The sequence below is a fragment of the Chenopodium album genome, chromosome 26 (assembly GCF_948465745.1).
Source record: "Chenopodium album chromosome 26, dcCheAlbu1.1, whole genome shotgun sequence".
Taxonomy (NCBI): domain Eukaryota; kingdom Viridiplantae; phylum Streptophyta; class Magnoliopsida; order Caryophyllales; family Amaranthaceae; genus Chenopodium; species Chenopodium album.
In genome coordinates, this window is record NC_137859.1 from 394,939 (window position 1) to 412,355 (window position 17,417).

Here is a 17,417-nt window from a genome sequence, read left to right on the forward strand (position 1 = left end):
GGAGGGTTTTTTTTCTTTTCTTTCTTTCTTTTTTTTTTTAAAATATTTCGGGAAATCGAGTACCCGAGAATTACAAAATGCGACCCATGTCCCGACCCGGATAACATGCATTTTTCCCGAGTCGCGTACCCGTCCCGAAAAAACAGCTTTTTTCCCCAAATTTCCCATCGGGTATTTACCGGGTCATCGGGAAATCGGGTTGGGACAATCGGGTCGGGTTTTTTTGAACACCCCTAGTGGCTGATGGTGCGTTGTGGGAGTTGTTTGTTGCTGTTGGTTAATTGGGGAAATAAGGAGCTGCGTGAGTGGTGGAGATTGGAGGTAAGTGATGGTGGCTGACTGGTGTTAATTGCGGTTGACTGGTGGCGGAAATGGAAAGCTGCTGCTTGGTTTATGAGCTTTGTATGGTGGGGGAAAGGGATGGAGGGGGTGCGCGACGACACCGGCCGCCGGCAGTGGGGGGAGGGAAGGGGTGGCAGGTTAGGGGAGGGGTGCCAGGGGTGACTGGTTTTCTTTTCGTTTTTTAATTTAATTTAATTTTTTTTTTTAGTGGCTGACGGGGAGACATTTAGGGTGGCTAAGGAGGGAGTGGTGGCCGGAAAGTGGTAATGAAGGTGGCTTGATCTCACTAACGGAATTATAAACGGATTCCGTCAACTGGTAGCGAAATTTAAAAAACGAGATTTGATAGGTAGTAAAATAAAATAAAAGTTTTCATAGGTAGCAAAAGTGAAATCGCGTTTTTAACAGGTAGCAAAAGTCAATTTTTCCTTTTATATATATGATTGATTAAGGGCCTTTTACATTTTCTGAACTGAATTGAACTAAGCTGAAATGAATATTTTATAAGAGAAGAAAATTAAGAGCTGAACTGAATTGAATTGATTGGAATGGAACTGATTGGAGCTAAACTAAACTGATTGGAGCTGAACTGAACTGAAATGAAATCAAGCTGAAGTGAATAGGCCCTAAGGCAAGAAAAAAACCTTCACACTTTAGCTAATGATAAACCATGCTTCAACAAATCTTCATTATGGACTAAACCTTTGGAATTGATTAATAAGTAAAATTATACCTTCATTTTCCTACCAATTATGAGTTTTTGGACCTTTGATCATTTTACTACCGGCTATAATTTCCAAATTTCTTTACTACCTAGAGGATTAAATTACCAAGGCCCTTCATTGCATACCGGTTGTAAATCCCAATACCCTTTATTGTTATCGATTGAATTTCAGCTCCATTATATTGCATGAGAATATAATCAAATTCATTGTTCAAGTGTCCCGATCTTAATAATCCAAAACACAAAGAAGATACACATAGTTAATAGGTTAAATATAAATCTTTTCCATTCTTTACCAAAAAAAAAAAAAACTTTTCTCAACCTTCTCTTTGTTGTACATCTTCGATTTTTCAATTAGAAGAATTGTCAAAATATGAGACTTTAAAAATTCAACAACGGATACACTATCAAATTTGTTCGTAAATATACAGTAAAGAGGAGATTAGATAATAGGAGATGAAAATAGAGAACATACAAAATAATACTAGTGACACAACAATACAACATGGCCTTAACGGATGAGGGACTAAGGGCCTGTTCTCTTACGTTGAAATTCAGTTCAGTTCAGTTCAGCTGAGTTCAGTTCAGTTCAGTTTAGCTCAATTCAGTTCAGTTCAGTTCAGTTCAGCTCCTAATTTCCTTCTCTTATAAAATATTCATTTCAGTTCAGTTCAGTTCAGCTGAGTTCAGTTCAGTTCAATTCAGCTGAGTTCAGTCAATGAGAACAGGCCCTAATGGTGGTGGACTGGTTTTAGCCCAATGCTACACAACTAGACCTAAATGGTTCCATTTGTACGAGCCCTTACAATAATAAATAAATCAATATTTTTATTTTTTTTTTGAAACTTAATAAATAAATAAATATAAAGTTGACCCAAAAATAATTTTGAGTCGCTAATACGACACCGTTTACGCAGAATCTGCTGCAGAGTTTATGTGTGCACCTCAAAAACGCCATATACTTCCCCTTTCGATTCTCCTTGAATAATTTTGCTGGGAAATTCATCTCAATTTTGCGACTAATTACTACTATTTCCACCATTTTTCCATTTCTAAGGTATTATTCCGTTTATAATCACTTCATTCTCTTTAAACTGTTTATTTTTCCGGAATTTCATTGAATTAATTTTTGTTAAATCTAGCGAATATAGATTGTGGAATATATTACTCATTAATTATTGAGGAATTAATTTGACTATTGTAAATTTTTTATTTTCTGGGTTAGTTCGTTTAAATTTAATTTTGACGCAGACTGTATAACCCCCATTCCTGCTTTTGTCGATTAGGGTTTTATTGTTGTTCTTGAAGGATTTAATTTAATTTTTTTTTTTCCGGAAATTGTCGTTTATTTTTTTATTTTAAGTTGGGTATAATCTGATTTACTGTGTTTTGATGTAAGAAACTTGGCTGTGATGTTTTAAACTGAAACAACTGTTGGGTAAATTCAGCTGAATTTTGGAGTTGCTCAAAATGTTTGTATTGATTATATTGTTTATATTTCTTTGTTTGATGGAATTATGAAGAAAAGGGTGTGATAATGTCGGGGAGGAATCGTGGACCGCGTGATGGGTTTAATGATAGGCGCGGTTACCCCCCAGGAGGGCACATTGTTCGGGGAGGTCCAATGCCAAGACCTCCACCTTTTCACCCTGCTGTCTTAGAGGAAGAGATTGAAATACAGCGTGGTGAGATGCATAAGCTTTTGGAGGATAACAGAAGGCTTGCTGATGACCGGGTTGCATTGCAGCGAGAGTTGAATGCAGCTAGGGAGGATATTCACAGAATGAATCTTGCTATTTCTGACATTCGTGGGGAGCATGATGCTCGTTCGAGGGAGCTAATTGATAAAGGTATGAAGCTGGAGGTTGATCTTCGTGCAGCTGAGTCATTTAAAAAGGATGCTATGCAAATGCGCACTGAAGTTCAGAAGTTGGAAAAGATTCGCCAAGAATTGATTGGGCAAGTTCAGTCGTTTTCAAAGGATTTGGCTAAGTTACAATCCGAGAATCAGCAAATTCCACATTTAAGAGCTGAAATTGATGGCCTGCAGCAGGAACTTATGCGTGCAAGGTTTGTTGCCTGTTATTCTCCTTTTTGTTTATTTATTCAGAGGCATATGTATTGCAAACTCTATGTCTATTGCCAATTTGAATCTTTGTTTCACTATTTTCAGAACGGCTATTGACTATGAAAAGAAGGCTAAGATTGCTCTTCATGAACAAAAGCAAGCAATGGAAAATAATATGATCTCCATGGCACGTGAAGTTGAAAAGTTGCGGGCAGAACTTACGAGCAGTAATGGCAGACCTTGGGCCAGTGGTACTAATTTAAGTTTTAAGTACTGTGTTCTTTAATTTTTTTCTTTAGTAAAACAACTCACTCGCCATTGTGGAAGTGGAAGCTCATTTTGTTTGGCATTGTAAATCATCATAGTTCAATGAAGATTATGAGCAATTTATTTCAGCATGAGGAAAAATAATGATTTTATTCCGCAGATTTTTGGACCTGTTTGTTATGTTTCCATTTCTTTGTAATCTTGCACTTAAGGGCTAGGCTTATACATCGTTTTTATGAGCTGCATATGTCGTTAGTAGCTATCAATTGCATAGAGTGTGTAAAAGTCTTATGTGGATTATCAAGCTCTTTTTCTTTTCTTCCTATTGCTGATTTCTTATACTATCTTCTTGACTTGTCACTTTCAAGGTGCAAGTTACGGGATGAAACTTGGCAGCTCTGATGCTGGCTATCCTGGTCATTATGGAGATCCCTATGGTTCTCATATGGTAGGAGCCTTCTTCTTCTTCTTTTTTTTTTTTTTTTTTTTTTTTTTTTTTTTTTTTTTGTGGACTGCATTCCTGTTGAGGTTATTTTTCTAGTTTTGTAATGCTTAATTGTCTTGTAGGGTGCTGCTGAGAAGGCTCCTCACTATGGATCAGGATCTGCTGCTTGGGGTGGAATCGAGAAGCCTCGTGGTTCACGAAGATGAAGAACTCTCTTGAGCCTGGCCTTACCTCTTATGCTTTGCTTATGTCCAATGTATGAAAAGGTTTAAATTGGTAGATTTATAATTGTTTGCTTGTCCGTTTTATAGTTGTAGATGGGGTCCAGTTCTTGTTAATTGGATGTGCTACCGCCACTTTTGGTTTGTTAGTGTTGGCAGCTGTGCTTTAATTTTATATAGGTTATGGTTTTTTAGTGCTTGAAATTCCCTATGTGACCATACATGTATGCTGTGTTTCTATCATAAACATTATTTAGTGTTATTTATTAGACATTGGTAATTATATTTTTTAGTTTATTTTCTCTTCTTTTCCAATGTAACTCTTAATATTCGATGTCAATATTCTTCTTATTGAGAATCTATTATAACTTTGTAAGTTTCTTTTTTCCTGCTATATAATGCTTGGCAGCCTCTGATCTGTTGTTTTATCTTGATTAAGAGAAGTTATGGGGTGCTGCTCTCAAGTTTTCATTCAGGATCATTCTTGCACTCAATTAATCTACCTGGAAATCTTGTCTACCACTTTCCATTGATTTTAGGCAAAATGGACCGTGGCAATTACAGTCATCACTTCTGTTGACCTATGTGTCTGCTATGACAGCTACAAGTGTCAAGTTCGTTGGATCACTGAGATGCTTAGTGACTTGAACCAAACTAGGGATTCTCCTAGAGGCTACTTTCATATGGCATGATATATGTTTGTGGCTGTTGCCCTTTTGTTATGCATCTGAAGCTTAATATTCAAGTTTAACAAGGGATTTCTGTATATTATTATTATAAGCTCATAATAGTTACATTCACAGTTTTGGAATTGTTATCTTTCGATTGGTGGAGTGCCAAAGTTGTGGAGAGTTGATGTTTCTATAGGATAGTTTTGGCTCCTTTGTTTCAAGTGGCTTGTGGTGCAGTAGCGTTTCTAGTCTTTGGCTAAATTAGTTTATGTGACATCTCTTGATATGATTTGACCTTTGATTAGTTTAATAGATATTTGAAATTACATTTGAGACTGTTGGGTTCAAGGAAGTAATACCTTAATGCTACTTAGTACTTACCATCTCATAGGCTGTTTGTCCATTTCAATGCTCTTTCTTTTGATTACCCCATTTCATTATTGCCTGCTCCATTCCCACAAGATTTCCTTTTCTTCAATCATCGAAACCCTTGATTACCTGATTTCTATCTCTAAAATTTTCTCTGATGAAGTATATGCACAAAGATTGGTTTGCTTGCCTAAGTATTACAAGCTATTCTGAAGGAATGGGGAATGGTGGGTCGTGTAGTCTCTCTGGGTATAGTTTAGGCGTTTTTCTTTTGAGTAATTTTGAGAAAACCAATCCTGATTCCAGTCTTCCGGATTGATTTGTCAAGCCATTTTATTAATCTTTGGTTTCTGCTGCATCATGCTCCCCATGCTGAGTTGTGAAGGGAAGTATTATTTCTAAGTCAGCTAGTTTTTACTGGATATCATTGGTGTGGATTGACTTTGTTAGTTTGAATCCTGAGGGTTTTTTTGAAGAGATCAATGGAGGTATAACTGGATCAATCGGTGGTTTTGGTTTTCTGCAGAAGTTGTTGACATGGAAAACTGAGTTATGCAGTTTGTTCTGTCTTAAGATGTTGCATGCACGGTGCTCCTAAGATAATAAGTTCTTTGAGAGTTGAAAGGAGTAAGGCGGTGTATGATTGGGTTTTGAGGATTATTGAAGCAATTCATTTCAAGGTTTATGAGCTCAGTGCATGCTAAAAGTTTTCCATTCTGACGTGATGATTTAATGACATAGTCGTTGTTAACTCATGTCATAGTCTTCTTACTGCTCTCTTTCTCTCTCCCTGATCTATAGCTCTGCAAAATGGCTGAGTGGTTAGATATACTGGCTATCTCCTCGTGTAGATCTTCAATTATGGATCCAGAGAAACTGAAGCCAGGATGATCGGATAGGAGCAGCAACTGGTATGAGCTTCATGGGCAGGTATCTTGTCTTGTACCATAATTTATAAGTCGACTGAGTATCGTGTAGAATTATACAAGGCTATAACCATTTTGCTCATTCTGTAGTGTACGAGTATCTTAGGCTACATGCAGCTGTTTAGTCTGTAAATGCTTATTAGGAGTCTAGCAATATATAGTCTTCTGCCTATTCTCAGCTCAAAAACTATGGGATTGAAATGAAACTTTTAATCTTTTCTACACTCTTAGACTTGGAGCATGAGACAAGCTCTCAAACACGGGTCTGTTGTATCTGGTTCTATCTGAGCTTAGTTGTCTAAATGCTTCTGTCTTAGCTGACACTATTTTTGTTATGATTGCTAAACTTAGTTGCTTAGTGATTGTGCAATTCTAAGCAAACTGTCTGAGGAAGCAGCTGTGTGAAGAGGGTGATCAGCTATTAGTTTAATGGAGCTTCTTTTAGGTTGAGTTGAAGGTATTCTTGCAAGCTTGTTTACGTCCTTAATTATTAGTGGAGCCAGATACATGTTACTTCATGGATAGGTCTTAATATCCGGTTCTGCTTGAGGAGAGTCTAAACAGATGCAAATGTTGATCCATATCACATAATGATTTTTAAGTCATAGACATTATGTGAGTTACTGATTGATTGCTGCAAGCATCTCCACCAGTACAGAACAAGTTAGTTTTGAGGAAATGCTTTATGTTATTTGGTGGAAGGATTTAGAAAGGAACTTTTGTTTTGCTCCTACCCCTATCTGTACTACTATAGATCTATTCCATTGTAAAAGATTTTATTTATTCCTACCGACTGATTTCCAGAGCAGCTACTTCTCCTTCTTCTGAGCTAGCCTTCCCTTTGAGAACCTACCTCTTTCTAGGAGTGCTGGAACTTGAGTACCGAAATAGAACTACTGATTACCTAGAAAGTTCCGTGAAATATTGTATAATTGTTTACAATATATGCTTATGACATGTCCAATTTTTCTTTAGATGTAGACCTAGAGGCCTTGGATTTCTCCTTGGGGAACTTCCTGGTTCTCATACACTACCATTATAGCTCTTTAAATCTTGTACATAACTCCTTTGGTTCTATTTATATCATGAGAATTTTTCTAGAAGCTAATGAGAAGTATGTTTCCGTCATGCATCTACCATCTTTTGGTAGGACCTACATCAGACTTGGACACAACCTTGTATGACATTGCTAACCTAGTCAGTGATAGTGTTGATTAGGTAAGCTTTTTTTTCTCTTGTAAAATGGCTATTTGAGCTATAATAGGTGCCCTAATTATTGATATTGACATGTCCAGAGTTAGTTTATGCAGCAGTGACTGATATTTACTTAGTAGTGAGTTTTTATTGCATGCCTCATCTTCAATAACAAGTCATTATAGCCAAACACTACACTTGGACACATAGTCACATACCCGTGTCCAACATGAGTGTTGGATTCTGAGAAACATCTAGGCTGTACAAATCTTCTGTATGGATGGATGATGCTTGCTGTGATATTTATTTTATAGTGTTGCTTTGCTTGAATTTTTACCTTTTCATATTATTGATGATTTGTTTTTAATTTTTTTTACAGATCAAGTTGATTTACCTTCTAGTTTTGAGGAGCATGCTAATTACTGCCAAATAGGTAATTTTATTCTATACCATATCTGTAATGTTTTTTTTGGAATAAGATTAAGGCGGTGGAAAGGAAGGGTTCACCTGTACATAATTGCCTGTGAATCTTTTCTGTAAAAAAAGAACTCAAATATCATTACTACTGTTGTTCTAGGTGATCCACTGCCAGCATAATAGATGTTTTGGTTTTTTTTTTTTTTTTTTTTTTTTTTTTTTTTTTTTTTTTTTTTGTGTGTGTGTGTGTGTGTGTGTGTGTGTGTGTGTGTGTGTGTGTGTTTTGTTTTGGTGACTTCTGTTCACTCGTATTTGTCAAAGCTCAACTTAGCCAAAGATATATTGTGATTTGATGTTTGGTTGTTTATGTTATTTCTCATTCAGAATCTAATAAGTGATTTTTGTTATAAAAAATCACAACATTATTTCTCTTCGCGAAGGTCATTCACATTACTTATTGCTCATTTTTTGTATTACAAATTATAAATTTACCAACCTAAACTTCTTTTTCTCTGTTATTGGCAAGTAAACTCATTCCTATTGTATTTAGTGATTAGCCATGTTAGCAGTTTAAGAATGGTGATTCTCATTTTACTTTTAGTTTGTATTTGTAGTGCAAGCTGGCATGTCTTATGCGAATGATATGGTGGGATTTGTAGGTTAATTGAAGTGAGATTCATCTTGAGTGGAAGGGTCTCTCTCCCTGTTCTTGATTCCATATCTTTTGACAATTTTTTACATAATGTTTCCACCTCATTTTATATGTGACCAAGATCCTTTACTGTTCAAGATCTTCGTAATCCATATGTACAAATCCATAATCATGCTCTTTCAACATTTTATTGAACACTTCCTACTATAGTTTGTTGGATGTGAAATTTAGCATGAGATCTTCAAGTGGTGAAAACAGGTGGCAGCATTTTTGATCTCCTTCCCTGTACTGGAGTTTGTGTATCAGGAAAGTTACTGCAGCTTGCTAGTTCTTCGAGGCAACCATCTTTTCGTACATTCACAGGATAAGATACCAAATGTACACCATCCATGTCCACAACCTCTTCTCCGCTGTAGATCTTCCACATCTGCTCCCCAATAGAACATATACTTTTTACACATTCCAAACGATGTGGTTCCTCGAATACTTTTTCCAATCTACCTGTGTGCTCATACCACAGAGACATCCGATATGCATAGATTTCTCCGTTTTGATTTTGGTTCTCACCGTTTGTCCTGGTCTGATAGCATCCTATCGCAATTTCTGTGTCTCTTGCTCCATCCATCGATCTCTGGTTTATGTTTGCAGATCCTATCAACATGTATATGTCATCCACTGGCAGAGAGGTTATGGCAACTAAGTTAGACGTCAGTATGTTTTTGCAACATGACTAAAATGAAGTATAGTATCTGATATGAGCTATAAAAAAGAGAAGACATAAAGTTTGGTTTTACATGATATATCACTTTTTTACTTTTCTGTTTTAAATAGACTATCAGAAGCTCAAGCTTCAATTTGTGTAGCAAGAAAACTGTAAAAGATTAAGTACGGCAGGAAATTTGAGTTAGAAAGAGGACTGTGCATACCTATCATTATCTTGGAGTGGACATAGACCATGAACCTTCTATTTGTTTGGGCCTTCCAGTAGGATGTTGAATGATGAGGAGAAAATGGAGGAACAAACTCTCCTTCTCCTTTTTTCTCCCTGTTAGCTAGGCACAAAAAGTTCAAGTAATCTTTAGGATGTGTTAGCTCCCCTGTTTCTTTAATTGCTTGTCCTATTAATCTGTACATTGTTTTCATGGTCTCCCTTGTCCAGTATAATATATCTTGTACACTTTCACTCTCTGGTATCCCTTCTGGCCACATTGGCATTACCACATAGACTGCGAATCTCTCTCGGGCCCTGATTTTACTTGCCACCTTGAGAGCTATCTCAATTGGGATCAGATTTCTGCAACCACTGTTCTGATCTTTTTCCCATAAACTGCATCCTCCAATAAAATACTGGTTCTCAATGTATATGAATTTGTCTGCTTTCCTGATTGCCTCTACGTAAGCCTCATGGATGCTTTGCTCAGTGCTAACTTTGTTTGATAGTGGACTTGCAGAGAAATGATCAATGGAGCGAAAAACCTGCACTTTCCAATTTCTGTCAGAGTCACTTGGAAGACAAGACTTATTGAGTGTTTCTATGGCGTTTGCTGGGATAAGTAGTGCAGGGTCACATTGCCTGATCCATCTCTGCTCAAAGTTGTTAAGCACATCCCACGCTGCCTCACCTGTTATGCAAGCATGTGCATCATGCCATGGCTCTCTTGGTCCACCTTTGTGAAGGCTAGCACCCGCAATATTTGTTTGGTAGAAATCTTGGGCATGGAGCTCTGTATTCAGTGTCCGAAATAGTGAGTGTTGTTCGGTATCATAGCGACCATCGCAAAGATCTACACCACCTACGAAGCTCATGATTTCCCTATTTCTTGGGGAGTTTTCTACTCTAGTGTCTACAGTTATAGTCTTCTGGTGATGGCTGAAGAATGTGGGAAATTTATTGTGTAATCTTGGGCATAATCTGCATACTACTTTTGTGTTCTTGAAGTAGGCTAAGGCATCTTCATCATGAGTCTTCATCAAGCCTTTGTTTTTGATTACTGGTATGGATGTTTCGTCATTCCAGAGCATAATTCTCACTGCTACACCTTCTTCTGCTTTTTGTCTGAGCAATTCCCCAAGTGCCACTCCTCTTGCACGTGGAATTTCTGTTTTAGGATCTCGGACCTGCCACAAAGCTTGTCAGAAACACAAGAAAAAGGGGAGTAGGATATGGATCACAGAAACAAAAATGCATCCAAAGCTATGAGACCCGATGTTATGTATGCCGTGAATATTCACTAGCTATTAACTTGGTTTAAATCCAATTACCAGCACCATTTTGGGATTGAATGACCATCCTGCAATATATATTAAATGTTTTGCCCCTTCAAGGGCCTTGTACACATCCTCCCATAGCTTTTGTGGAACACCATGGCCAGGTAACGGTGGTTGGAAACAAGGATGATGGTGGACATCCTGATAAAGTGTTACATTGCAGTTGGATCGTTGTGGAAATGTTGCATTTCTTAGGCCCTTGTAGTCACCACTATCGATTAACTTTCCCCAACTAGGCTCCAAATCTGCTGGCTTAAACCATAAGATGAATTGGAGCCCAAACTTTGGCTTGGGTTTCCCTTCTTCAGAGAGCAATGGAAAAAAGCCATTTATCAAGCTTGCTTGAGTGACAATCTGATGTGCCTCAAATTGTATCTTCCCCAGGACTGAGCACTTCGTTTTTACTGTGATTGTGATGATTGAATCAATGTGATGAGCACACAGTATCTGGAAGGTCTGGTTCCAAATTCGGTCTCGTTCACTTGATGTCTTTGCCATTTTGTGCTGGCCTATTTTGATTGTCGCATATGCTGGCCTTCCGCTTCCTAATAAACACTGCACAGGTATAATCAATGTAAGCCTTTGTTCCATATTCAGCCCAATATACGGGTATCATTATATATTTTTGTGCCCTAGTATGATGATTAGTGTGTTTGAACTGTTGAAGCATGTCTTGTGCTTTTGTAGTGGTCTGATACGGATACGTGTTCGCTATTTTAGGACTTCTGCTAGTTTGCTTCTATTGCATGTGTCCTCATACAAAGTGTAATTGGGGGCCTTATATACAAATTAATATATTGGTTTTGGGCTCTTAGGAATTGTCAATAGTACCTCTACCCTAGTGGGAACCTCTACCCTAGCCAAAGCCCCTGAATGATGAGACCTTTGGTTCTGCTTGAGCAGGTAAAATGAAGGACATAAAAGTATGGACTCGCCTACACATAACTAACTTATTTCACTGTATGAACTAGCAGAAAGCTTTATCTGAGTTAAGGAAATTTTTATGTAAGTTTTTGTTTTGTTACTAAGCTACATTTTAGTTTCCAATAAAGCTATACCAATTCGTTATGAGGCACCCTTGCTGACCGGGATGATCAGTGCAAGTGTGCTTTTGTGCAAATAATTGGTAAGCTGTGCCCTCTATGACTTAATATCTTGCTCTTGATCAATCACAAGCTCTAAAAGTTTGTGCAATGCATATTTCATTGTTACTTACACTGAAGGGAAAGGACGGTGCAAAAGGTGTTGCATGGAAGATGGTGACTTCCAATGTCCCGTGGAGAAACTTTTTGCCTTCCATCTTGAAAGCAGCCTCTTTTAAGAGATTTGGCTTGTGTGACTGAGAGATCAGGAGAGGGGGAGGGAGAGGGAGAAGGCTAGAAAAATTAAGTTTTAATGTGGCTGGTTAATATATGAAAACTTGTTATCACTCATTTAAAGGTTAATGAAATGTGATTGTTGAAGTGTAAGACAGTTTTCTGGGTTTGATAACTTGAAATGCAATTGTTACCTTGGCAGTTGAAGGAACTTATAAAACTATGTAATTTTAGTCTTAGAGGCAACCTTCTTGCCTAATCATAGGATTTCTCTTTAAGCTGAAGTTAGCTGAATTCAGAAAAGTACTAGAGATCTATGCTAAGTTGCTAATTTTGAACAGTATCAACACAAAATCTGCGTATTCTTTATATGCATTTTTCATTTCAAGTAATTTGGCCTCTTAAATCAACATGCATTACCACCTTTTTATTTGTTTTCTTGCATATTCTGAAAATTGCAAGTTTTGCTATGAGTTATTAGCGTGTTTACCACTAAAAAAATTAGACAAATGTGTAGTTTATAATTTTTCCGATTGATTTCGTGGCTTGTATAGTTCCATATACTTCCCATTGTGCTAAATTTGCTAATTTCGGACATGTGTGTATATCATGTGGTTATCCTTTTAATTGAAATTAGGCTATTTTGATATTTGTTGATGTCAAATTGACCTAATGTAACTGTCTTTGGTATTGATAGGTCGTAACATGATGGATGTATCCGGTATATTGGCATGTAGCTTTGTCAGCTGCCCTTGGTTCATTTTCTATTCTTTTTGCAAAGCTAGTAAGATGTTAACGTGTTAACTTTTTTTGAAAATACTTTGTAATTTTGTATGCAGTTTCCATCCTTAAATTCCCAGCAATTGTCAAAGTTGTTCAAGGCTTCAAGTCAACTCAAAACAGCTAGATAAGGCAGAAAGAGAAGAAATTGGAAATGTGCGATGACATCACCAGCAATTGGACGGTCCAGTTTTACTGGAATGAGTAAAGTTTTTCAGGAAGGGAAATCCACAAGCTACATTTTCAATCCTTCTTACCCGAAAAGATAACTATACCGAGGCTTTGGATTGTCCTTTTTATAGGCGATTTCGTTCAATGAAAAACTGGGAAAGCGAAGGTGAGGAGCTGCAAACTATCTTGTTACGTAATTCCATCCTTAACTGAAGATTGGTTTGGTCTAAATTGAGCTTTGTATGGTGGGTAGAGAAGACCGAAAATTATGTGGAAGTCTTAAGGGTGATACACTAGTTTTTCAGTTTTTGAATATCATTACCAAGTCTTCTTATAATACTCTACTTAATTGTACGAAGTTTATAAGTTTTGCCTAACATTAACATGGAAGGCTATAGCCCAAATGACAAATATTGAAATACTATTACAATTATCATTTACTCAAGCTATTATGAGTGTATAGTCGAACAAATAAGAAGTACATCGTATAATTTACTCGAGTTATTCACGGAAGTACAAAATTTGCTGAGTTATTGATTAAGAAGGACACCAAGAAAACAACACGAAAGTGAGGGCAGGGCTGAGGGAAAAAAAACACTAAAAAGTAAATTCAGAAAGACATACAACGTGATTGTATCTGAAATATTTGATGGGCTAATTGCAACTACTTACAATCACCAACAGCCAAGGAGGCAAGGATGGCCTCAAATCAGGTTTTTGAAACTCTAGAACAACTTTATGTGTATGTTTTACGTTGGTGGTAGTTTGTATGACTTAATTGTACAAAGTTTATATGTACGTAATAATAGGCCTACTCAAACAATGTGTGGTCTCTCATGGATCCACCACTAGGTCACCAATGGCAGGGAAATTATTTTGATTGCCCATTCTCTCTGCCTTCTTTTATCTTTCCTCCTTTACAACTTTATGTGATGAGATTTATATACCCTTCCACCTACTTCACTCCCCGAGAAGGGGACATTTTATATCTTTGTGAGATTCTCGTAATTTGTTATACAACGGTTGTATTGTATGCATATAAGTGTATTCCAATACCTGAAATATACCATGGGGAATGTTGTAAAGTGTAATCTTACATAGTATATACATCATTTGGAGAATTGTCTAGTATATTATACTTAGTTTACACCTAAATGTATGAACATGTCAAACAATTGATAACGAATACTTAGAATAATCAACATCACAAATCTTCTATATTAATTTCCAAATATTTGGGTTGCCAACACGTTAGTGTGGTCCCTTGATATATAATTATACAAAGAAATTAAAGTTGTTTAAATTATCCGGGTATACATGGATCCTTGGATCATGCAACTCCATATCAAAATAAGACTTGTTAATGTCCAAATCAAAAAAAAAAAAAAAAAAGGGGTATATATTCCAACAAGTCACGTGGCAATTGCATGTGAGAGCCTTGAACAAGCTTTATATCCTGACCTCACCAACGCCTTATACACGGAGAGCTGTATTTTCCAACAACTTTACTTAACCCCAACAATTAGATATTTCGTTTTTATTGGTTCAATTTCATGTCGGCCCAGTTGCTTTTCCCACCAAAATGCCGCTTATGGGATATTCTTGAGTGAAGATAAAAGTCATTTGTCAAATAAGTTCCGTGAGATTTGAATCCTAGATCAAGATCAAGAATAAGAATTTGATCGGAAGTGTACATTTGATAACTTGTATTCGTCCATACATTTTAACCGTAGAAATATTATTTCCTTTACCTCAATCTCAATAAAAGTAATAAATTTGATAACTTGTATTCGTCCATATATTTTAATCGTAGAAATATTATTTCCTTTTATATGGCTCATATTCCGTAATTCCATATAATAATATAGTTATTCGCTCTTTAATAACCAACGTTACAATTTTCTATTCTAGAAAAACATTACATGTAATACTTTCAAAAAAAGACGTTATTTTGTTATAATTTAGAAGTTTTGATTGTAATATAAAAACGTAATCCATAACACTAAAATACTTATGTTATGATGTAAATTGTCTCACGTTATGAAAGAAAAACTCTAACTTTAAAAGTAAGTTCTACTTCGCATTTTTTGCTTATTACCGCCTTGTAAAATCTTAAGTGATGCAAACTTCTCTTCTTAAATATTCATATTTTCCTCAAATATGGCAATTTACCCCATACCCCATACCCAAAAAGATAAAGATAAAGATCAATTATGCTCCAGAGTGTATAATCTAACGAACCCGACCAGAACCCGAATCAAGAAAAATAAGTAAATAACACACATTCCTATATCTCCTCTCCCTTGGCCCTCCTCAAAAATCTCTAGCTACCAATAGAAACAACAAATAGTAGAATAGAATGTTGAATTGCCAAAACTCTCTAATTTTCAAATCCCCAATCACAAAAATCCTAACCTTCCCTTACACACCCATTCTCTCTCCTCAAACCTACTCCCCATTTCCAACCATGTCTTCTTACAAACCCATCACAACCTCCTCCTCCTCACCACCACCACCGCCTTCCACCACCCCTCTCTCCGCCAACCTCGACTTCATCTCCCGCGCCAAACACCGCCTCTACGGCACCTTCTCCTCCCGCCGTCCATGGCGTCAATTCTTCGACCACCACTCTCTCTCCTTCCCCCACCACTTCTCCGACGCCTTCTCTCGCCTCAAAACTAACTTCTCTTACTTCCGTATGAACTTCGCCATGATTGTTCTCCTCATCCTCTTCGTCTCTCTCCTCTGGCACCCCATCTCTCTCATCGTCTTCCTCGTTATGATGGTTGCTTGGCTTTTCCTCTACTTTCTCAGGGATGAACCGCTTGTTCTCTTCGGTCGGTCGATTGATGATCGGATTATTCTGGCGGTTTTGTCGGTTTTGACCGTCGGGTTTTTGCTGTTGACGGGTGCTACTGGGAATATATTGATTGCTTTGGGTGTTGGTGTTGGGGTTATTGTAATTTATTCGGTTTTTCGACGGTCTGATGATTTGTTCTTGGATGAAGAACAAGCTGCTGCCGGCGGTTTGCTTGCCGGTCGGACCGGTATTTGATCATCTTTGATATTTAGTCAACGTTGTGTTGTGTTGACTTTTTTGTTGTCTTATTATTGATTGATTCCTCGTTATTTTATTTTATTTTTAATGTAAATTTATTTGGTTGGCTTATTGACAATTTTATCATGTGTTGATGGTAGTGTGTGTAATTGGAATTGTACTTACTGCTTAGTTATCAATTGTTATTGTTTTTCAACAGTGTCACATTTTTGCATTTAGTTGTGTTGATTCTCCATTATTAGCCCATTTTTATTAGTAAAGTAATTAGGTGGTTAATGTTAGTTGGATCTTGCTAGACCTTTCTTCTTTAACAATAGTTTATTCTAACACATGAAAAAGTTACCATTCATGGAAAAAGTGACCGGATAACATCACTTGATATAAGTTAGGGGTTAAACTGTAATCACGATTAATTTTTCTTGTATTACATACGTAGTTAATTTTTTTGTTGAATCTTGTAAAGGATGGGAGATTGAAATTTAATTTGTTAAATAATTGGTGCCCCACAAATACAAGTCTCTAGAAAAGGAAGAAAAACAGTTAAAAGATAAAAATAATGTTGTTTTCATTCATTCATGTTAGCGGTCATCATGGCATGATTGATTAGGACATGGTGCTTGCAATCAATTACGGAGTTACACATATTATACGACTACCCTGGCCTAATAGCCTTCATTGCTGGCAATTAGCATATGCTAAGTTGCTAACAAAGTGGACCAACAATTTTAATATTATACACTTTGAGCAAATGATGGTTGTGCCTCCCTAATCAGCGGAGATATGACTAGGTGACTGAGTTGAGTGCAGTGTAAGGCTATTCACAGGTACAAACCCCGTGGATCGGAAGATTGGAATTTTTCATATTGGAACGTCCTAATACAATGTGGTTTAACCAATTATTGTGATGAGATTAGGGGTGCTAAACCTTCAAGCCGAGCCCTAACAGTGGCAGGCTCGGCTCGAGCTCTTTTGTCATAAAGGGGGCTCGGCTCGAGCTTGAAGCTCGACGAGCTTTGGAAACTTAGGCTTGGCTCGAGCTCGAGACTCCAAACCCAAGTTTGGCTCGGCTCGATTTTAGCTTCTTTTTAACGAGATTAAATTACAAATTGAAAACAGCCAGAGGCTTATAATTATATGATCAAATTCAAGTTACAAATTTATAATTATATTATTATACAATCTAATGATATATAATACTACACATAAATTCGATTTCATGAGAAAATTCATATTTATAAAAAAAATTAACCTCCTATTCTAACTAAGTTGTGAACGGGTAAATTAACTATTTTCAAGCAAATTGGATGGTTCCACCCACCCAATTGGACTGCCGGAGGGTATTAGCCACCGTGGTAAACATTTCGGCAATTTTTATTTTCGGGCGAAAAAAGGTCAAAAAATTCCAAAATTGAAGGTTATTATCCACGCTTTTTAAGGAATTTTTAAGGTTACGGGGGCCGGTGGCGAAAAATCTTGAGATTCTAGGGGATAAATCTGATAGTCATATAATGACGTTTGGAACCATATA

At 36.9% G+C, this 17,417-nt stretch overlaps 2 protein-coding genes and 1 pseudogene across 6 annotated transcripts; 2 read left to right on the top strand and 1 right to left on the bottom strand.

Moving 5' to 3' along the window:
- Window positions 1-1,966: 1,966 nt before the first annotated feature.
- Window positions 1,967-13,283, top strand: LOC145616449 (protein FLX-like 3). Of its 5 annotated transcripts, none has more exons than XR_014107647.1 (8): window positions 1,967-2,123; window positions 2,590-3,136; window positions 3,240-3,385; window positions 3,770-3,849; window positions 3,969-4,102; window positions 7,607-7,660; window positions 9,737-11,127; window positions 12,720-13,283. XR_014107647.1 is itself a non-coding variant. In XM_081671164.1 (5 exons), exons 2-5 carry the CDS (start codon window positions 2,604-2,606, stop codon window positions 4,050-4,052), a joined length of 843 nt encoding a protein of 280 aa, XP_081527290.1. In that variant the 5' UTR covers window positions 1,967-2,123; window positions 2,590-2,603; the 3' UTR covers window positions 4,053-4,446. The 5 variants fall into 5 exon arrangements, 2 of the variants coding, with proteins under 2 accessions (XP_081527290.1, XP_081527292.1); XR_014107648.1 differs by having other exon boundaries at window positions 9,748-11,138; XR_014107646.1 differs by having other exon boundaries at window positions 9,748-11,127.
- Window positions 8,280-12,097, bottom strand: LOC145616448 (phospholipase D alpha 4-like). The gene is made up of 4 exons (XM_081671163.1): window positions 11,781-12,097; window positions 10,559-11,119; window positions 9,223-10,414; window positions 8,280-8,971 (listed from the first exon to the last, which is right to left on the bottom strand). The coding sequence occupies exons 1-4, from the start codon at window positions 11,862-11,864 to the stop codon at window positions 8,538-8,540; spliced, it is 2,271 nt and encodes a 756-aa protein (XP_081527289.1). The 5' UTR covers window positions 11,865-12,097; the 3' UTR covers window positions 8,280-8,537.
- Window positions 13,284-15,154: 1,871 nt separating the features above from the next.
- LOC145618184 (PRA1 family protein F3 pseudogene) lies at window positions 15,155-16,085 on the top strand (annotated as a pseudogene).
- The last annotated feature ends 1,332 nt before the right edge of the window (window positions 16,086-17,417 follow it).

Coding starts and splice junctions, on each gene's coding strand:
- LOC145616449 (XM_081671164.1), top strand. CDS start 2,604: ATGTCGGGGAGGAATCGTGGACCGCGTGATGGGTTTAATGATAGGCGC. Junction 3,386..3,769: donor TGGCAGACCTTGGGCCAGTG/GTACTAATTTAA, acceptor GTCACTTTCAAG/GTGCAAGTTACGGGATGAAA. Junction 3,850..3,968: donor ATCCCTATGGTTCTCATATG/GTAGGAGCCTTC, acceptor ATTGTCTTGTAG/GGTGCTGCTGAGAAGGCTCC.
- LOC145616448 (XM_081671163.1), bottom strand. CDS start 11,864: ATGGAAGGCAAAAAGTTTCTCCACGGGACATTGGAAGTCACCATCTTC. Junction 10,415..10,558: donor TCAATCCCAAAATGGTGCTG/GTAATTGGATTT, acceptor GCTTTGTGGCAG/GTCCGAGATCCTAAAACAGA. Junction 8,972..9,222: donor CCACTCCAAGATAATGATAG/GTATGCACAGTC, acceptor CCTCTCTGCCAG/TGGATGACATATACATGTTG.